A 19,766-nucleotide genomic window follows, 5' to 3' on the forward strand; every position below is an offset into this window, starting at 1 on the left:
ATATTATTGTAATGCTTAAATATTGGGGGGAAAAAATTGTACAGGCTCGGGGTTTTAGACATGAGCACTTATCATATGATCCTCAACAGTGGTTACAATAATTATTCATGCTACAGTGCATAATCAGAGTTTTTACTATGGTGTCACCCAGCATGCACTTCAGCTTGAAGCGTTTTGTTGATTGTCACCATTGTTGAGATTCATATGCTGGGTCATGATGTCTGTGCGTCTTATTAGGAAAAGATTTCAAAAATGTATATTTGTTACATACATTAGGAAATGTATTCATTATAGTGATTAAACCAACGGTTCCACAAGGTAGGTTATTTAAAAACTGAACACTTGTTAATACTAAATACATAAAATTGTTTTGGAAATAAACAGGCTGATGCCTAATAATTACTTCATCATGTAAAACCAGCTAGTAACGGTTTTCTGCACAGCACTGATCGCACTGTTTTATAACAGCACATGTACTTTTACAGAGAAATATCTAACATAAGAAACCAAAGGTCAAGAGCCCAACTGAAGCAAACACTGATCTCCATGATGGTGGCATAATTTTAACCAATAAAATTATTTTTATTGGTTTCCTCGTTTCCTCAAACGGTTTGAGTTAACATAACTTGTCAGGTTTGAGTGAGGCTGTGTCTGAAGTCAGCTGTTGTTCCTTTCTCTCTTTTCTTTAGTGATTCTGTTTGTTAACAGCAGGTGTTCATCACTAAAGCTCAATTAATCACTTAATCACTTAATTGCAATGTATATCTTCTTTCAGGGAACTCAACTGAATTAAGTTCAGAGTACTCATAACTGTTAGTTTTTTCAACTTAAATGGTTTAAGGCAATCAGTTTCCTCAAACGGTTTGAGTTAACATAACTTAAGGATATCTGTTTACTCAAACCGTTTGAGTTAAGTTTACTTGTCGGGTATTACAGTCAAGGCAATCGGTTTACTCAAACGATTTGAGTTAAGTTAACTTGTCGGGTTTTACAGTGTAGTGCAAAAGGTTGTGGGTTTAATTCTCAGGGTACACACATACTGTTTTTGTTACAAATCAATGTTCTTAGAATGTTGAATTGTATATAAAAAATTAGATTGACAGAATGTTTGAGGAACATCATGCATTTTAAAAGTGTTCCTCTAACATCAATAAAACTGAACATGTTTAATGTTCCTAGAACCAACACTGAATATTTGGATAACGTTCTTGTAACAAAATTCTGTTCGGTAAGTTTTACATTGTTCAAACAAATGAATAAAACACCAAGCCTTCACTGTAAAACCCGACAAGTAACTTAACTCAAACCGTTTGAGTAAACAGATATCCTTAAAAACCTGACAAATGTGTTTTACTCAAACTGTTTGAGGAAACCGATTGCCTTAAACCAGGGATAGGCAACTCTTTATGAGGGCTGAAGCTAAACTCTTTAGGATAGTGGCCCTCCAGGACCGGAGTTGCCTATCCCTGCCTTAAACCATTTAAGTACTCTGAACTAAATTCAGTTGAGTTCAATGAAAGAAGATTTACATTGCAATTAAAAAATGAAGTGATTAATTGAATGATAATTTAGCATTAGTGATGAACACCTGCTGTTAACAAACAGAATCACTGAAGAAAAGAGAAACACAAGAACTACTACAACTGACTTCAGACACAGACTTAGATGAAATCAACTGAAATAAAATACATGAAATCTCTCAAGATCTGATTAAACAACCCCACAAACAGCATCACCAGCTCCACTTATTACCTAATAACCAGACTGACTTTATTTCTGTCAGACGTCTACAGAAGATCTTATTGAGAATGAACTAAGGTTTAGATGCTGATTTATTGTTTCATTTGAAGTAACCATGTTAGAGATCAGTGTTTGCTTTAGTTGTGCTCTTGACCCTTGATTTCTGTCTTAGTCTTTTCTCTGGCTGTTATAACCATCATTATTGATGTTTGTGTGTGACTAGTTACTGCCATAGAAGACAGATGTATGTTCAAATAGTGTTCGCTAGTCTTATATGAACTTATTATGATGAAACCACCCGCTCTTGGTTTCCATTATAATTGACTGAATTCATAATTACTCAGATTTTTAATTTTTAATCAGAATTTTTATCATCACCAGTAAGCTGCACACCGACCAATACATGTTAATATGTTCTCTGGGCTTTTGAGTTATAACAAACATGTTTTAAATACACATTGTTATAACAGCCAGAGGAAACACAAAAACAGAAGTCAAGAGCCCAACTAAAGCAAACACTGATCTCTAACATGGTTATTTCAAATGAAACAATAAATCAACATCTAAACCTTAGTTCATTCTCAATAAGATCTTCTGTAGACGTCTGACAGAAATAAAGTCAGTCTGGTTATTAATAAGTGGAGCTGGTGATGCTGTTTGTGGGGTTGTTTAATCAGATCTTGAGAGATTTCATGTATTTTATTTCAGTTGATTTCATCTAAGTCTGTGTCTGAAGTCAGTTGTAGTAGTTCTTGTGGTTCTCTTTTCTTCTGTGATTCTGTTTGTTAGCAGCAGCTGTTCATCATCAATTCACAATCAGCACTTAATCACTTACATGGTTTAAATCAAGGCAATCTGTTTACTTAAACGGTTTGAGTTAAGTTTACTTGTCGGGTTTTACAGTGTATTGTGGTCACGGTGTGTATGAAGGGAAAAAAACTTGTTTCCTGCATGTTTGTACACCTCTCTCCCTCAGTCAAGGTGAGAGCAAACATCCTTTTTTTATTTTCTGCTAATATGACAATTTACTTGACAGCAAATCAAAGTTTCTATAGAGCTTGTGCAAAAATCCAAACTGACAGGACAGCTTAATCAATGGTTGCCTTGCAATATACAATAAATAACAGCAGTGCACTGCTCTTTTCATTAAATTACATTAAAAAAAAAAATTAAAAGAAAACGAGAAAACACATTCTGTGTGATCAGGGCCTAACAGATTATATAACTCTCTCTGACATTCCTCACTAAAATCACAGATAGCAAAAATAAGAACAGAACTTCAATTTAAAACAACTGTAATATTACTTCATATCCAGAATTTAGGTGCAAATTGAGAAAATGTCTGACCTCATTATTAAGGAGACAGTAGATCAGGAAGATGAAGGTTCCCTGCTGGGAGTTCAAGATCAGGAAGAGGATCATCAGCATCTCATTACCATTAGTGAAGAAACCCAGAATCCAGGGGCAACCAAGAACCACAAACTGAGCCAGTGTTTTAAATGCCATGATCCTGCAGAAAAAACAGAGAAATGTCGTCTGTCTTTACTGACTATATATGTGGTTTTCTACAGAGTAATAAAGTCATAATATTACTTGGTTTGTTTCATCTTCAGCATTGAGATTTTTGAGAGTTGAGTTCAGAGTGATTATGATCTTGACGAAGAGAATCGTGTTTAACTGCAAAGTAGAAGAGTAATTAATCACTTTGCTTTACACTGTAAAAAGTGTTTCCCTATATTTATTCAGTAAAATTGTGTTATATATTATATAACAATGGTATATATTTATAAATAAATATATTACTAAACATAATTAGTGCTGGGTTCACAGAAATGGTTTAATTGCAAAAAAAAAAAAAAAAGCAAGGATTGGACAGTGCAGATTACGGGCAATCATATTTCATTGAAATATTTAATCTTGCAATATATTATTCACCACAATATCATGGCCAGTCTTCTTCGTCCGGCTACCAGGATCTATTTTCTGAGCAAGATCTCTACACACACACACACACACACAAAATCACAATTGTTTTCAATGTTGAACAGATAAGAATATATTCACATTTGATACTCACACTCTGATTGTCATCCATCTTCACTTGTCCTCTTATTCAGTAGGTATAGTTGTCCAGAGGTGGGACTTTCAAGTCACAAGCAAGTCTTCAAGTCATATTCAAGTCCTCAAAGGGTTAAAGCTAAAGAGATAATTAAGTGACTAATTAAATGATGATTGTGCATTAGTGATGAACATCTGCTGTTAACAATCAACATCACTGAAGTAAAGAGAAACACAAGAACAACAACTGAATTTAGCCACAGCCTTCAACTGAAAAAAAAAGTAAAAGAAAAAAAAAACACTATGCCACCATAATTGTGGTCAAGGTTTGCTTTAAGTAGTGTCTTGACCCTTTTACTAATTTACTAAGTCAAACCTTGCAGTAACAGATGATTTTACGCTTTTTCTGCTTACAACTCATGATGACTGAACGTCATGAAATGGTGTTTATCTTTGGATAGTAGACTGACACTCAGCTGTTACTGAACTGAAAAAAAAAAAAAAAACAATGTTGAAAGACACAAAAGGAGACAATCAGTTCAAGTTTTTAGACAAACACACTTATCACAGATTCCTCAACAGTGGTGACAATTTTTCATACTGCAGTGCATGACGGGAGTTTTTACTAAGGTTTTACCCAACATGCAACATTTTGTTGATTGTCACCACTGTTGAGAGTCATATGTTGGTTCTTGATGTCTGTGTGTGTCTACAGAGTATTGGTTTTCATTTTTTGTATGCACTTAGTAGATTTAAAATTCACTTTATTTTTTTCCCATAGTGTAGTTTTACTGGGTTGATTATTCTAAACTTAAATATAGCTAATGTTCATTTGATTGTGATCTGACCACCTATCACATACAGATTAATTTCTTCTCTCTGCTTTACAGCACCTCATGCAATGCTACATAAAGAGATCTAACACGACAGTCAAGGGTCAAGAGCCCCAGTAAAGCAAACACTGATCTCCATTATGGTTGCATCACTTTAACCAATAAAACATCAACATCTGATCCTCTGTAACGCACAATAACAGCAGGTGTTCATCACTAATGCACAATCATCATTTAATTAGTCTCTTAATTATCTCATTAACTTTAACCCTTTGAGGACTTGGGATATGACTTGAAAGTCCCAACTCTGGTAAAAGCTGAGTGTCAGTCAACAATCCAAAGAAAACTATCGCATGATGTCCAAGTCAACATGAGTTATAAGCAGAAAAACATAAGATCATCTGTCACTACAAGGTTTGATTCAGCAATGCATACATGTTTGTTGCAAAAACAATATTGAAATTGTTTTGAATCAAATTGCTTTGAATTAATAAAAGGGTCAAGAGACTACCTAAAGCAAACCCTGACCACAATTATGGTGGCATAGTGTTTTTTTTTTTTTTTTCAGTTGAAGGCTGTGGCTAAATTCAGTTGTAGTGCTTGTGTTTCGCTTTACTTCAGTGATGATGATTGTTAACAGCAGATGTTCATCACTAATGTAAAATCATCATTTAATTAGTCATTTAATTATCTCATTAACTTTAACCCTTTGAGGACTTGGATATGACTTGAAGACTTGCTTGTGACTTGAAAGTCCCACCTCTGTAGTTGTCACCAAAAACCTACACTGTAAAAAAAATTGCTGTTAAATAACAGTAATTTTCTGGCAGCAGGGGTGCCAGTAAAGTACTGTTAATTTACAGCTCTTAACCATTTATTTACCACTCTTATTTTTTAACAGTATTTTACCGTAAATTCTACCATGGAAATTAACTCCACTCCCACTGCTTCAAACAGTTCGAGTTTTTAAAACTAGCATTCCTACGATGTTAGTACTATGAACTTATTTAATTTGAGTCCACTGAGAAGGAATATTTCTTAATATAACAATGCAAACACTTAATGTGCAGTAATAAAGTAACTAAATACATGACTTTGACTCAAATCACTGCAGCTCATTGTCAGCTATAGCACACATGTATGTGCTGAAGTACAGCGACTCACATTTACTGCCTTTATATAAAGCAGTAAAAGATCAGAATTTGTGGCTCATCATTGACTGAAGCACAGGCTCTACTCTCCAGCACAATGGTGAACAAAAAAACTACATTAAACTAACAGATCTCTCTTGAGCAAACACACATTAATACAGTTGAGTTCAGTATTTACTCATTATCAGTGTATGACTTTGCATAAATGTTTTTATATGTATGTTCACAAATATTTTAGTTAAATTATTTTTTTTTCTTTTTGTAAATCTGACATTTACATTTTACAGTGTATTACTGTTTTTCCTTGACTTAACGGCAACAAACTGTAGAAAAACACTTTTTTTGCTGGCAACCATTAATTTACGGCAATAAACAGTAGAAAAACAGTTATTTACTGGCAGCAGGGGTGCCAGTAAATAACTGTTTTTCTACCGTTTGTTTCCTGTAAATTAATTACAGTTTATTACTGTTAAATTATGTTTCATGCTGTTTTTTCTTCATCTTAAATCTTTAACCCTTTAAACCCCACAAGAAAATCCTCAGTTTTAAATGAACACTTATAATGTGTGCACACTACAGAGTGTTAGAGTAACACTGAATCAGTGAAGTTAATGAGATAATTCGGTGATTAATTGATGATTGAGCATTAGTGATAAACACCTGCAGAATCACTGAAGGAAAGAGAAACACAAGAACTACAAATGACTTCAGCCACAGCCTTAGATGAAATCAACTGAATAAAAGAATACATCAAATCTCTCAAGATCTGATTAAACAACTATTAAAACAGCTTCACCAGATTCACATTACTAACCAGACTGACTTTATTTCTGTCAGATGTCTACAGAAGATCTTATTGAGAGTTAAATAGGTTTAGGTGTTTTTTTCACTACCATGATGGAGATCAGTGTTTACTTTAGTTGGGCTCTTGAACGTGACTTTTCAACAAGTTTTTTTTTTTTTTTACATGCTGTAACAATGTGCCTTTGGAGCTTGTTATAGCAAAACAAATGTCCACAGAAGAAAAAAAATCTGATATTGATGTTTATAGATTGACAAGAACAAATACTATTATTTCTGATCTAATCCCGTGTCTCTTCTCTTATTGAATATTGATACTACAGCATAAGAAGAAACCCTGCTGAGCCATAACTTATGAAAGACTGTTAAGAAGATTTCACTCATAAAAAAAAAAACCTTTGCAGAAATTTAGACAGAAACATCAAGAATCAGCGTATGAATCACAACAATGGTGACAATCCACAAAATAAATGAACAGATCAGTTCTGAACATCACAACACATGCTACTAAAACTTAAAACAAATGCAAAATTATAAGCACATAAGAATTCAAGAAAATAAGTGAACAATTCAGGGGCATAATTTATTCATGCCGCAATGCATGCTGGGAATCATGGATGAGTTTTATCCTGTGCTGGTACCCAGCATGCATTGCATCATGAACCTTTTGATTGTCACCATTGTTGAGATTCATATGCTGATTGTTGATGTCTCTCTTTGAGTGTTGTGAGGACTTGCTGCCCGAAATATTTTTTAACTAAAACTAGTCGTTAAATCCATAAATACTGGTTAACACACTACTTTTCAATCTTACAAAATTTAAGAAACAAAAAAAAAAAAATTGTGTCATTCACTCAAATATTTCAACACCAAACTAAAATTTGATTTCTATACCAACACATTAAATCAGTCTAGTAGATCATGCCTGTTAGAAACAGCCATAATCACTTGACTATCAAAATTAATACTGCTGTAACAGATGCATCATGAAGATACAAATACAGCAATGAAACAACATGTAAAGTGTAAAAGTCAAGGGTCAGGAGACCAACTAAAGTAAACACTGATCTCCACAATGGTAACATCAAACGAAACAGTAACATTATCATCTAAATCTCTGTAATTCTCAGTAAGATCTTTGGATCTCTGATCTCTGATCTGATAGAAATAAAGTCAGTCTGGTTAGTAATGAGTGAAGTTGGTAAATCTTCAGTTGATTTCATATAAAGCTGTGGCTGAAGTCAGTTGTAGTTCATGTGTTTGTCTTGTTTCTCTTTTGTTCAATGATTCTACTCATTAACAGCAGCTGTTGATCAGTGTCTGAATTCACTCATTAATTTTCACTCTCTCTGTCAGGTGGATTATATTAGTAAACTCATGTAGGGAATAGTGTATGAGGGTGTAGGGTGTGATTTGAAACACAGCCGCTGAGTGTCGACTTTGAACGTTGTTAATTTACGATATATAGCAGCAGGCTACCTTCTCGAATTGATGAATATTACCCAGAATGCACTGTTTTAATGAAAAACAGTATGTTACTGTTGAAATTTGGCCGTTTTTTTACAGCGATTTTTAACAGTGTATGCTCCTAGAAATTCGTTCCTAGGATTGCGGCCCCTGAAAATGCAACCTTTATTAAACCAAAATAAATGAGAGATATACACATATAAGAGTCAACGAAACATCATCAGGCAATGTATGGAATACACAGAGAACTCATGAAAAAGTGATGAACATATGTGTGTAATCAATGAAGAATCATGAAAAACCAATGAAGCACAAAGAAAACAAAACAACAACAAAAAAACAAAGACAAACTAGAAGTACATGAAACTGAAACCAAAACTTCATGTGACAGTTACACTTTAGTCATATTGCAGATGCTACAGAGCAAAATCCCCAGTGTTAATTTAACACTCTTGAGTGTGGACTCATATAAACACTGAAGCAGTGTTAAAAGTAACACTGAAGCAGAGTTGAAGTTAATGAGATAATTAAGAAGTTAATTGAGTTATGATTTAGCATTATTGAAGACACCTGATGTTAACAAGCAGAATCACCAACCAAGAAAAATCACAATTTGTGTGTCACCATTATAGTGGTCAGTGTTTGCTTTAGTTGGGATCTTGGCTTGTGGATTTTTACTTGAAAAATTTGTTTTGCAAGTCAAGAGCAAAAGTCATCTGGTGGTGATGATTGTGTTTTAATGTAATCGCTGTTTGACCTGAGTTACTGAACTATTTTACAGTGTTTTCTCTAAATAAAACTTCCATTATTGATTGTAACAGCTTTGATTCCACAATGGAAGTGTCTGCATTTTCTAATCATTTTTAGCCATCTCTTGCAAGTGATTCTGATTTTTTTTTTATTATAATTAAAAAGTATTTATTTTAGGCATTCACAGATAACAATAATCAATGTATGATCAAACAGCATATCCAGACAAACAGATCTACTCTGAACATCACAAAACAAGATACTAAAATTTCACATAAAAACAGCAAAAATAAAATATAGTTAGAATAAAAAGTTAAAAAGACAGTTCAGCTCATAATTTATTCATGCCGCAATGCATGATTGGAGCCATGGATGAGTTTTTATTGGCTACAACATGCTTTTTTTGATGGTCACCGTTGTTGTGATGCTCATGCTGATTCCTGATGTATGTGTTTCTAAACTAAATAATTGTTTTCCTTTATGTAGCACTAACTTTTAAAAACATGTCATATTGTGCCAAAAATGATGGATTGCTATCTATTTTTTCCACTTAATAAACCACAATCAATAGCACACATGATTGCCTTTGCTCTGGTCTGTATGTTATAATTTTGTTACCACAACAACACAAAGTCTAAAGTAAACATCTGAAGGTTCAAGATCACAACTAAAGCAAACACTGACCACTATAATGGTGACACACAAATTGTGATTTTCTCATTTGTGATTCTGCTTGTTAACATCAGGTGTCTTCAATAATGGTCAATCATGACCCAATTAATTTCTTAATTATCTCATTAACTTCAACTTTGCTTCAGTGTTTTACTTTTAACACTGCTTCAGAGTTTATATGAGTCCACAGACTCCACACTCAGAGTGTTAAATTAACACTGGAGATTTTGCTGTGTAGTATTTCATATTCAAAGTAGGATATTCCTCTCAAATTAGAATCAATAATTATATAAAGCTTTTTTTTTTGTCTTTTGGGGAATGGTGAAAAAATGCGTTCACAAATACAATTAATATATCGCACTGTTTATTAAGACACAATTTTGTACAAAAAAGTGAAAGCAAATATCAATCATCATTCATGTCTTTTATTACTAAAGTACAAGTCATATGACAATACAGATTCACTTTAAAATTTGAAACATCAGCTGTTCCTTTACTTTAATAGATTTATGAAGGTAAACCCACTACAACTATAAAAGCTGTGACACTCCATTCTGAAAATAAATTTAGTCATATGAATATACACAAAAGTAGGCTAAAAAAGAAAATATATATATTCTGACCACAAACAAAATTGTTCAAGATTAATAAATGTATTAACTATTTGACACAAGCCTTTATATATTTAAAATAGATTAAAAAATTTACTTAAACTGTAAAGTGTAAAGTCATGATTTTTTCTGTTCTCCATGTACACACAAAATAGTTTTCAGGAGGGCATTTTAATTTGCCGGCATTTATCAGAACATTTTATTGATGCTGTAAAAATATGCTTGACTCCCACCACCAAGAAAATCTTGTATTTTTCAAAATAAGTACTGATGTAGAACATATAAGTTTTTAAAACTGTAATATCAAGAAAGGTGATCTGGGGTAATTCATTAAGATTTATACATCCTAAAAAATTGTTAAGGATTTACAGAAGTAGTCCTGACCTGGTCAAAACCCAGATTACTAAACTGTACATTTTAGAATTACATCAAATGCATAATAATGGCACTTCAGCAATATCTAGACATGATTCTGTAGTCCTCAGAGTTGTTTGGGTCCACTGCAAAGACATCTGAAGAACTTCCTGTACTGCTGCCTGACCTGAACAAGAAGGAGACGAGAGGAGCTGAGTGACTTCATGAGATCAATACGACCTCTGAACTTATAAACAAGAATGAGTTTGTTTATAACAAACAGGTAAGAAACTACTTTACAGCCACTGTCTCTGGGGGTTTATTGGTTTATTTATAGAGTATAGATGGAAAAAAGTCTGACCTCATTATTGAGGACACAGTAGATCAGGAAGATGAAGGTTCCCTGCTGGGAGTTCAAGATCAGGAAGAGGATCTCCAGCCCCTTACTGTCATTAGTGAAGAAACCCAGAATCCAGGGGCAACCAAGAACCACAAACTGAGCCAGTGTTTTAAACGCCATGATCCTGCAGAGAAACAGAGACAGAAAGAGAGTTAATGCTTCTTCATTATTTTACGAAGCATATAAATCATAATGTTTGTTACTTGGTTTGTTTCATTTGTGAAACTTCAGCATTCAGTTTTTTGAGAGTTGAGTTCAGAGTGATGACGATCATGACGAAGAGAACTGTGTTTAACTGCAGAATAAGAAGAAATTATTGAATGATTTTTTTTTTTTTGGCTTCAACAGCCCAAGTGAAAAACTGTAATATTTAGAACTTACTCCTAGTATGACACAAATAGGACCTAGAAAACTCCAGATAAAACCTTTATCATGTTTAAGCCAGCAACTGTTCAGAGGGAAACAAATAATAACTGATTTACATTTTGCTGACGCTTTTATCCAAAGCGACTTACAATTGCTATATATGTCAGAGGTCGCACACCTCTGGAGCAACTAGGGGTTAAGTGTCTTTCTCAGGAACACATTGGTGTCTCACAGTGGATTTGAACCCGTGTCTCTCACACCAAAGGCATGTGTTTTATCCACTGTGCCAACACCACCCCTAATTTAATTAAAACATACTATTTCATATGTTGAATGTTGATATCAGATTTGTCAATAAAAGCCTGTGTAAAAAAGAATGTGTTTCATCAGATAGCAGAAAACAGTTCTGAGCGTTTTACTTCCTTCTAAACAAATTACTTTAAAAACAACAACAACTCACTCTTCACTGCCGTAACCTTCAGGAACCAGACTGACAGAAACAAACACCACAACCAGAGCAACCAGATATCCAATCACACACAGGAATCCACTGCTAAGCACCTCCCTCTTTTTGGAGCTGATCTGTGATAAGTTCTTTACACAGATGAAGAGCAGCACAGCTTCAATGAACATCCACACAAATCCGGAGTGAAACAGGAATTGCACAAGGCCTGAGATCATGGCACACAACACCTGGAGACCATGAGAGATGGTTATGATGATTCTCAGTGAGTCTGTGCTGAGCTGTAGGGCTCCTTCATCATTCTCACCTGCTGAGGACGTATGAGGCTCAGGAACTGCTGTGTGAGCAGAAACAGAAGGTGAGCCAACAGAAGACTGATGCAGATGTTGATTCGAGCCACATTATTCACTCCAGGACTCCACTGACAAAGGGCAAAGGTCAACAGGGCCAAAGTGAAGAACACCAGCCCCACGGACACACACACCAAATTCAACAGATCCAGCTGAGAGTCGCTCTGAGAAAACATGTGAGAGAACATGAGAACCAAATCTGTGCTGTTCTTCAGTGTACACTAGAAATGTTCTGTACCTTTGACTGACGGCTGCTGGTTTGCATGATGAGAGCGAATGTGGACAGATGATCACAGGAACACACAGTGTGGCTGCTGTTGGACTTTAAAGCAGAACAACCATCTACAATCCACTCGCTGATATTCCAGTACACACAGAACAGAGAACCGCTGGGATCAAACTCCTGCAGAAAGATGAAGAAAGTATCAGAACATTGAATATTAAATGTTTTCAGATGTTCATCAGTGCTCTGATAAAACAAAAGCACATTTCAGTCTCTCACTCTGATGTGTTTGAGGGTGAAGTTGACTGGTTTAGTTAGTTTAGTGTTGGTGGTTTTGGGAAGAGTAGCTGAGATCACAGTGGACATCATGGTTTTAATTGTGTCATTGGATTTGTTGAAGAAGTCTGGCTTCAGTAGATTCTCCATCATGTTGTTGCTCATGAAAGCCACAGCAGCTGATCCTGTGTGACAGAGACAAAAATGCAATACTAAAAAATGATGTAAATTTAGTGGTAATGCTCTGATGTCCCTTTTTAGTTTTTTTTTTTTTTTTTTAAATCACACAAAAATTATGTAATACTTTCAGTGTTGTTCCTGGCAATCGCAATTAGATCGATGTCCACAGAAGAATTTGTAGTGTTGAGTCGAGGGATTTTATCTAAGGTGACCCGAGGTCCAACCATGAAGACTTGACCCTCTGATATAGAACACATGCAGTTACACAGCAGAATCTCCACACTGTAAAACCCGTTTGAGTAAACCGATTGCCAAAGCCAGACAAGTAAACTTAACTCAAATGGTTTGAGTAAACAGATATCCTTAAGTTATGTTAACTCAAACCGTTTGAGGAAACCGATTGCCTTAAACCATTTAAGTTGAAAAAACTAACCATTATGAGTACTCTGAACTTAATTCAGTTGAGTTCACTGAAAGAAGATATACATTGCAATTAAGTAATTAAGTGATTAATTGAGTGATAATTGAGCTTTAGTGATGAACACCTGCTGTTAACAAACAGAATTAATGAAGAAAAGAGAGAAAGGAACTACAGCTGACTTCAGACACAGCCTCACTCAAACCTGACAAGTTATGTTAACTCAAACCGTTTGAGGAAACTGATTGCCTTAAACCATTTAAGTTGTAAAAACTAACAGTTATGAGTACTCTGAACTTAATTCAGTTGAGTTCACTGAAAGCAGATATACATTGCAATTAAGTGATTAACTGAGTGATAATTGTTAATTAGTGATAAACAGCTGCTGTTAACAAACAGAATTACTGAAGAAAAGAGAAACACAAGAACTACTACAACTGCCTTCAGACACAGCCTTAGATGAAATCAACTGAAATAAAATACATTAAATCTCTCAAGATCTGATTAAACAACCCACAAACAGCATCACCAGCTCCCCTTATTAATAACCAAACTTACTTTATTTCTGTCAGACGCAGAGGTGGACATTCCAGGAGTCAGAAAGTAAAAGTCCTGCCATATGTTTATTCCACCCATGAACTCAGCAGCTGATTTAATCAGAGGAGGAACCAAGTCATTCCTTTCAAGTCACAAACTAGTCTTAAGTCAAATCCCAAGTCCTCAAAGAGTTAAAGTTAATGAGATAATTAAGTAACTAATTAAATGATGATTTAGAAAGTGTTTGGAAAGTTTGTCATATTAACTGATAATCACAGAACCACTGCTTCTTAGAATCACTTTTACTATATTATCTAACTAATTACACAACACCCATTTCATCAAAGATCACACTGCATACAGTTCAATATTTGATGGTTATCATCAATGGGCTAAGTAAAAAATGCTAATAGTATTTCTTCTGGGCTTTTGAGATGCAACTAACATGTTTCAGAAACATGTGGTTACAACAACCAGAGAAAACACAAAGACTGAAGTGAAGGGTCAAGAGCCCAACTAAAGCAAACACTGATCTCTAATATGGTTACTTCAAATGAAACAATAAATCAACAACTAAACCTTAGTTCATTCTCAATAAGATCTTCTGTAGACGTCTGACAAAAATCAAGTCACTCTGGTTATTAATAAGTGGAGCTTGTGATGCTGTTTGTGGGTTGTTTAATCAGATCTTGAGAGATTTCATTTATTTTATTTCAGTTGATTTCATCTAAGGCTGTGTCTGAAGTCAGTTGTAGTAGTTCTTGTGTTTCTCTTTTCTTCAGTGATTCTGCTTGTTAACAGCAGCTGTTCATCACTAATTCTCAATCAGCACTTAGTTAATCACTTAATTACTTGAATGCAAAGTTTAAAAACTTACATGGTTTAAATCAAGGCAATCTGTTTACTCAAACGGTTTGAGTTAAGTTATTTGTCGGGTTTTACAGTGCAGTGTTAATTTAACGCTCAGAGTGTGGACACATATAAACACTGAAGCAGTGTTAAAAGTAACACTGAAGGAGAGTTGACGTTAATGAGATAATTAAGAAGTTACTTGAGTTATGATTGAGCATTATTGAAGACACCTGATGTTAACAAGCAGAATGACCAATCAAGAAAATCACAATTTGTGTGTCACATCATTGATGTCTATGTGTCTCAAAAGATTTTTCTCTCAAAATGCATTTAAAAAAATCAGTATGTCTGATCTTAAGGAGGAAAGTATTGTTTCTTCATTAACAATTGGGTCAATGACAAGAAAAATTATTCTCAATTTTTCTTCATGATTATGAAAACTATATCACCTTATATTTGTTCATGGCCCCTTTTATAACAAATTATGTGCTTTGGTAAACACTATTACAAGAACCACAAACTTACTAAGCCAAGAGTCAAACTACCCAACTAAAGCAAACACTGATCACAATAATGGTGATCAAACATTTACAAATAAAACATCAACATCTAAATCTCTGTTAATTCTCAAAAATAACTTCTGTAGACGTCTGACAGAAATAAAGTCAAACTGGTTAGTAATAAGTGAAGCTGGTAATATGTGTACTGCCATGCATTTCAACGTTTTTGATTATTTTTTGTGGGGGTGTTTATTCCAGCCAAAATTCAGCATCTGCCCAACGTTGGAGCTTGACGTCAAACAGTCGTTGGATTTAGACGTCCACCTGATTTTCATTTTCAACCAAAATCCAACGTCTAACCGACGTTGGAGTCTACATCCTGTGCCTGGTGGGTAGGTTCTGCCACCACCAAGAACAATTAAACGAAATACCCCAAATAAAATTAATAAAAAGTGCTTACAACAGGACCCTGCTGGTTCGACTTGAATAAAGACAGAGATGTGACTTATCAACAAGACCACATTTATTTAACTTATTTTGATTATTTCATCTTCCTTCTAAAACATCTTATAAAAAAATTAAAGTTTACAGCTTACCAATTAAATGATTAGAGATCTGGAAAATTATCACATTAGCAGCAGGTAGAAATATCACACAGCAATCAGTGAATGGAAATTCTTAAAGCCGGTGGCAATCGAAAATTTTTAAATATTTAATAATAAAATAATATTTTTGTTCAGAATATTCCTGACGACAATTTTATGCTTGGTTTATAAAGTATTTTAGTATAAGTATTCAATCATGCAGTACGCGTTATAACACTGACTGACACCAAATAATTGTTGGAGAATATGTATGTATAAAAACTTTAGTTGCAACACATGATATTTTAGTAAATTACCCACATAACACAAGGGTGATAAAAACAACACAACAAGTAAGCAAGCAAACCACTTGAGTATGAAGATGCATTAATGTAGATTATATCTCAGGTTTATCAGCAATAGTAACTGCCTTTATACTTACCCACAGCAGCAAGAGTAAAATTGACACTGTCACTTGTTTCTGTCGGTTTCACTAATGTAGAAATTAGTTTCTCACTGGTTTTTAAAACACGGTTTCCAAAAGAGGCTAGTTCAGCCGGGTTTGATGATGATGACCCTAAAATCTTCTCTGAAGCGTTGAAGGCCAAAGTCAAAATGTCCTTCACAGTCTAATTCATTGATCAGACAAATAGTTAAAATGTACAAATAGTTATAATGTCAACAGAGACAATAAGACAGCATAATATGTAACTGACACACATTTTTACTTTTTATTTTATCTTCATGTTCTTTTTATTTTTATTTTTTGAAGACTTACATTCAAAGGAAGCACTTGAGCTGTAATGTTCTCGATCTGATCAAGAAGATTTTGAAAGCACCCTCCAGAGTTCTGACTCTAAAATCACAGAACAGAATCTGTGGTTTTAATCATGCTTTGCAATATTAATAAACAAAATCTGGCAATAAAGAGAAAAGCACATTCATTTTTAAAATATCCGCAGTGCAAATCTTATTGCACTGCTCTTTGAACTATTATTGTGGAGTCCAACTCTAAAAATTTAAATGTACAAAAACTAAACTTACGGTGCATCCTTGCGGCAGTGTTATATTTATAACTATAAAGACAGAAATCAACATGAAGACAATATTTTTAAAACACAGCCAATGAAAAGACAAGCCTTCTTTTCTTTAATCCACAGGAGCGTAACAGTTGAGATCAAGATTTTTAAATGAACTTGACATCACAATAAAAAAAAAAATCAATCAACACAGGAAACATTGGACTACATTACCAGATGAGCTCATCTCTAGTGTGACATTCATTTCAGTGCTGCTGATGTTAGTAACAGCTGAAAAAAAAGATGACTGATAAATTTTAATGAATCAACAATCACACAAACAATACAAAGGGCTTATATAATCAGCTGCACACAATGTTACAGAACAGTAAGTTATGATTTAACAGTCATCATAATCCCGGATGTGTTTGTGTAATGGACTATTAAAGGAAGAGGGGTTCACACCATGAAACTAGGAAAATAATATAGTGAACTTTATAATTACCTACGTGTAGCTATATAAATAAAACACCTTGTCTGCTTTTAATTGAAATAATTATTATTGAAGATTTCATGAGACAGCAGTGCATTTAACAAACACACAAACATAAGTGTGTATTTAACAAATTTTTTTTTTGTTTGTTTTTGTTTGCTAGCAACTAATTTAAATGTCTGAAACCTATAATAAATGTAATGTGGTTGAAAACACAAAACAGAACACACTCAACAGAGGAAACATCAGACTACATTACCCGCTGAGCTCGTCTCTGGTGTGACTGTTTTAGCAGTGCTGCTGATGTTAGTAACAGCTGAAACAAATGATGAATGATGAACATTAATGAATCAACAATCACACAAAAAAAATAAATAAAAAGGGCTCATGAAAATCTTATTACCTGCACAGTATGATAAATAACAGTGAGAACCAACTTATAGACCACAGATATGATCATGATTGAGCCACAAGCAGGCCATAGCAATGGCACATGTCAGCCAAGAGTAAAAAAAAAAACAACCAGAACTGGACCTTATCTGAGCCACAAAATCTGTGTATATATTAAATATGAAGTCATTTCAGCCTTAATAAGCCTGTTAACAAGCAGAATCACTGAAGGAAAGAAGAGAACAGGAAAAGAGATGAGCAGAAACACAAGAACTACAACGGACTTCAGCTACAACCTTAGATGAAATCAACTGAAGATAAAAGAAGACATTGAATATCTGGAGATCTCACCAGAGGAGGATTAAACAACTCCACAAACAGCGTTACCAGTTTCACTTATTACTAACCAGATTGACTTTATTTCTGTTAGATATCTACAAAAGTTTTTATTGAGAATTAACAATAAATGTTATGAGCTTTAACTCTAATATGTGTCACCATAACAGTGATTAGTATTATCATTAGTTGGGCTCTTAACTCTTACTATATATTTGTCATCTCTTTTTCTGTTCTCTTCTTTCCTTCAGTGGTTCTGCTTGTTAACAGGCTTATTAAGGCTGATATTACTTCATATTTAATATACACAGATTTTGTGGCTCAGATAAGGTCCATTTCTGGTTAATTTCTTTACTCTTGGCTGACATGTGGCATTGCTATGGCCTGCTTGTGGCTGCAGTAATCTACAACTGCAAGTTTCATACTCTTTTCTCATACAAATACTAATTTCAACAAATCCTAAAACCACTCAACAGAGGAGACATCAGACTACATTACCAGCTGAGCTTGTCGCTGGTGTGATTGTTGTAGCAGTACTGCTGATGTTAGGAAGAGCTGAAATAAATAATCACTGATGAATCTTAATGAATCAACATACACACAAGTAATAAAATGGCTAATGTGAATATAATATGCAGAGGTGGGTAATCCAGGGGCCAAAGAGTTAAAGTCCTGCCATATTTTTGTTCCACCCATGAACTCAGGAGCTGATTCCATCAGAGGAGGAAACAAGTAATTCCTTTCAAGGCAAAAACTAGTCTTGAGTCAAATCCCAAGTCCTCAAAGAGTTAAAGTTAATGAGATAATTAAGTAACTAATTAAATGAAGATTGTGCATTAGTGATGAACACCTGCTGTTAACAATCAACATCACTGAAGAAAAGAGAAACACAAGCACTACAACTGACTTTAACCTAGGGCTGGGCGATATATCGTACGATATGATCATGCGCATCTAATCAGTAAAGCTGCTTCCGTGATCACCGCTAAAATCTCCATCATCTGCTTATAATTGGAGTGGCATTTAATAGACAGAGCCGTAGATCGCTGACAAGCCACGCCATATCGCGTTCATTATCGCAGATGAATCGCCTTCGATAATGAACGCGATATGGCGTGGCTTGTCAGCGGTCTACGGCTCTGTCTATCAGAGGTGGGACTTTCAAGTCACAAGCAAGTCTTCAAGTCATATTCAAGTCCTCAAAGGGTAAAAGCTAAAGAGATAATTAAGTGACTAATTAAATGATGATTGTGCATTAGTGATGAACATCTGCTGTTAACAATCAACATCACTGAAGTAAAGCGAAACACAATAACTACAACTGAATTTAGCCACAGCCTTCAACTGAAAAAAAAAGTAAAAAAGAAAATAAAAAACACTATGCCACCATAATTGTGGTCAAGGTTTGCTTTAAGTAGTGTCTTGACCCTTTTACTAATTCAAACCAATTTGATTCAAAACAATTGCAATGTTGTTTTTGCAACAAACATATATGCATTGCTGAGTTGAACCTTGCAGTAACAGATGATCTTATGCTTTTTCTGCTTATAACTCATGTTGACTGAACATCATGAAATTGTGTTTATCTTTGGATAGTAGACTGACACTCAGCTATTACTGAACTGAAGTTAAAAAAAATAAAAATCACAATGCTTCAATGTTGAAAGACACAAATGGAGACAATCAGTTCAAGTTTTTAGACAAACACACTTATCACACGATCCTCAACAGTGGTGACAATTTTTCATAATGCAGTGCATGACTGGAGTTTTTACTAAGGTGTTACCCAGCATGCAACATTTTGTTGATTGTCACCACTGTTGAGAGTCATATGCTGGTTCTTGATGTCTGTGTGTGCCTACAGAGTATAGTTTTTCAAATTTTATATGCACTTAGTAGATTTAAAATTCACTTAATTTTTTTTTCCATAGTGTAGTTTTAA

At 34.5% G+C, this 19,766-nt stretch overlaps 1 protein-coding gene across 1 annotated transcript; it reads right to left on the bottom strand.

The window, feature by feature from the left end:
• Positions 1-9,912: 9,912 nt before the first annotated feature.
• LOC127943164 (adhesion G protein-coupled receptor E3-like) lies at positions 9,913-18,520 on the bottom strand. Its single transcript, XM_052539775.1, has 14 exons — positions 18,517-18,520; positions 18,323-18,379; positions 16,631-16,662; positions 16,365-16,442; positions 16,029-16,215; positions 12,820-12,936; positions 12,519-12,700; positions 12,255-12,419; positions 11,974-12,180; positions 11,664-11,896; positions 11,219-11,285; positions 11,041-11,132; positions 10,799-10,961; positions 9,913-10,624 (listed from the first exon to the last, which is right to left on the bottom strand). The coding sequence occupies exons 1-14, from the start codon at positions 18,518-18,520 to the stop codon at positions 10,565-10,567; spliced, it is 1,644 nt and encodes a 547-aa protein (XP_052395735.1). The 3' UTR covers positions 9,913-10,564.
• Between the last annotated feature and the right edge of the window lie 1,246 nt (positions 18,521-19,766).

This window comes from Carassius gibelio, chromosome A1 (assembly GCF_023724105.1).
Source record: "Carassius gibelio isolate Cgi1373 ecotype wild population from Czech Republic chromosome A1, carGib1.2-hapl.c, whole genome shotgun sequence".
In the NCBI taxonomy this organism is placed as follows: domain Eukaryota; kingdom Metazoa; phylum Chordata; class Actinopteri; order Cypriniformes; family Cyprinidae; genus Carassius; species Carassius gibelio.

Bases quoted from the DNA above. Each gene is read 5' to 3' on its own strand.
- LOC127943164 (XM_052539775.1), bottom strand. The intron at 12,937-16,028 runs GTAAGTATAAAG...GTTCTATATCAG, and splicing joins TTTTACTCTTGCTGCTGTGG to AGGGTCAAGTCTTCATGGTT. The intron at 11,133-11,218 runs GTAAGTTCTAAA...CTTATTCTGCAG, and splicing joins CTATTTGTGTCATACTAGGA to TTAAACACAGTTCTCTTCGT.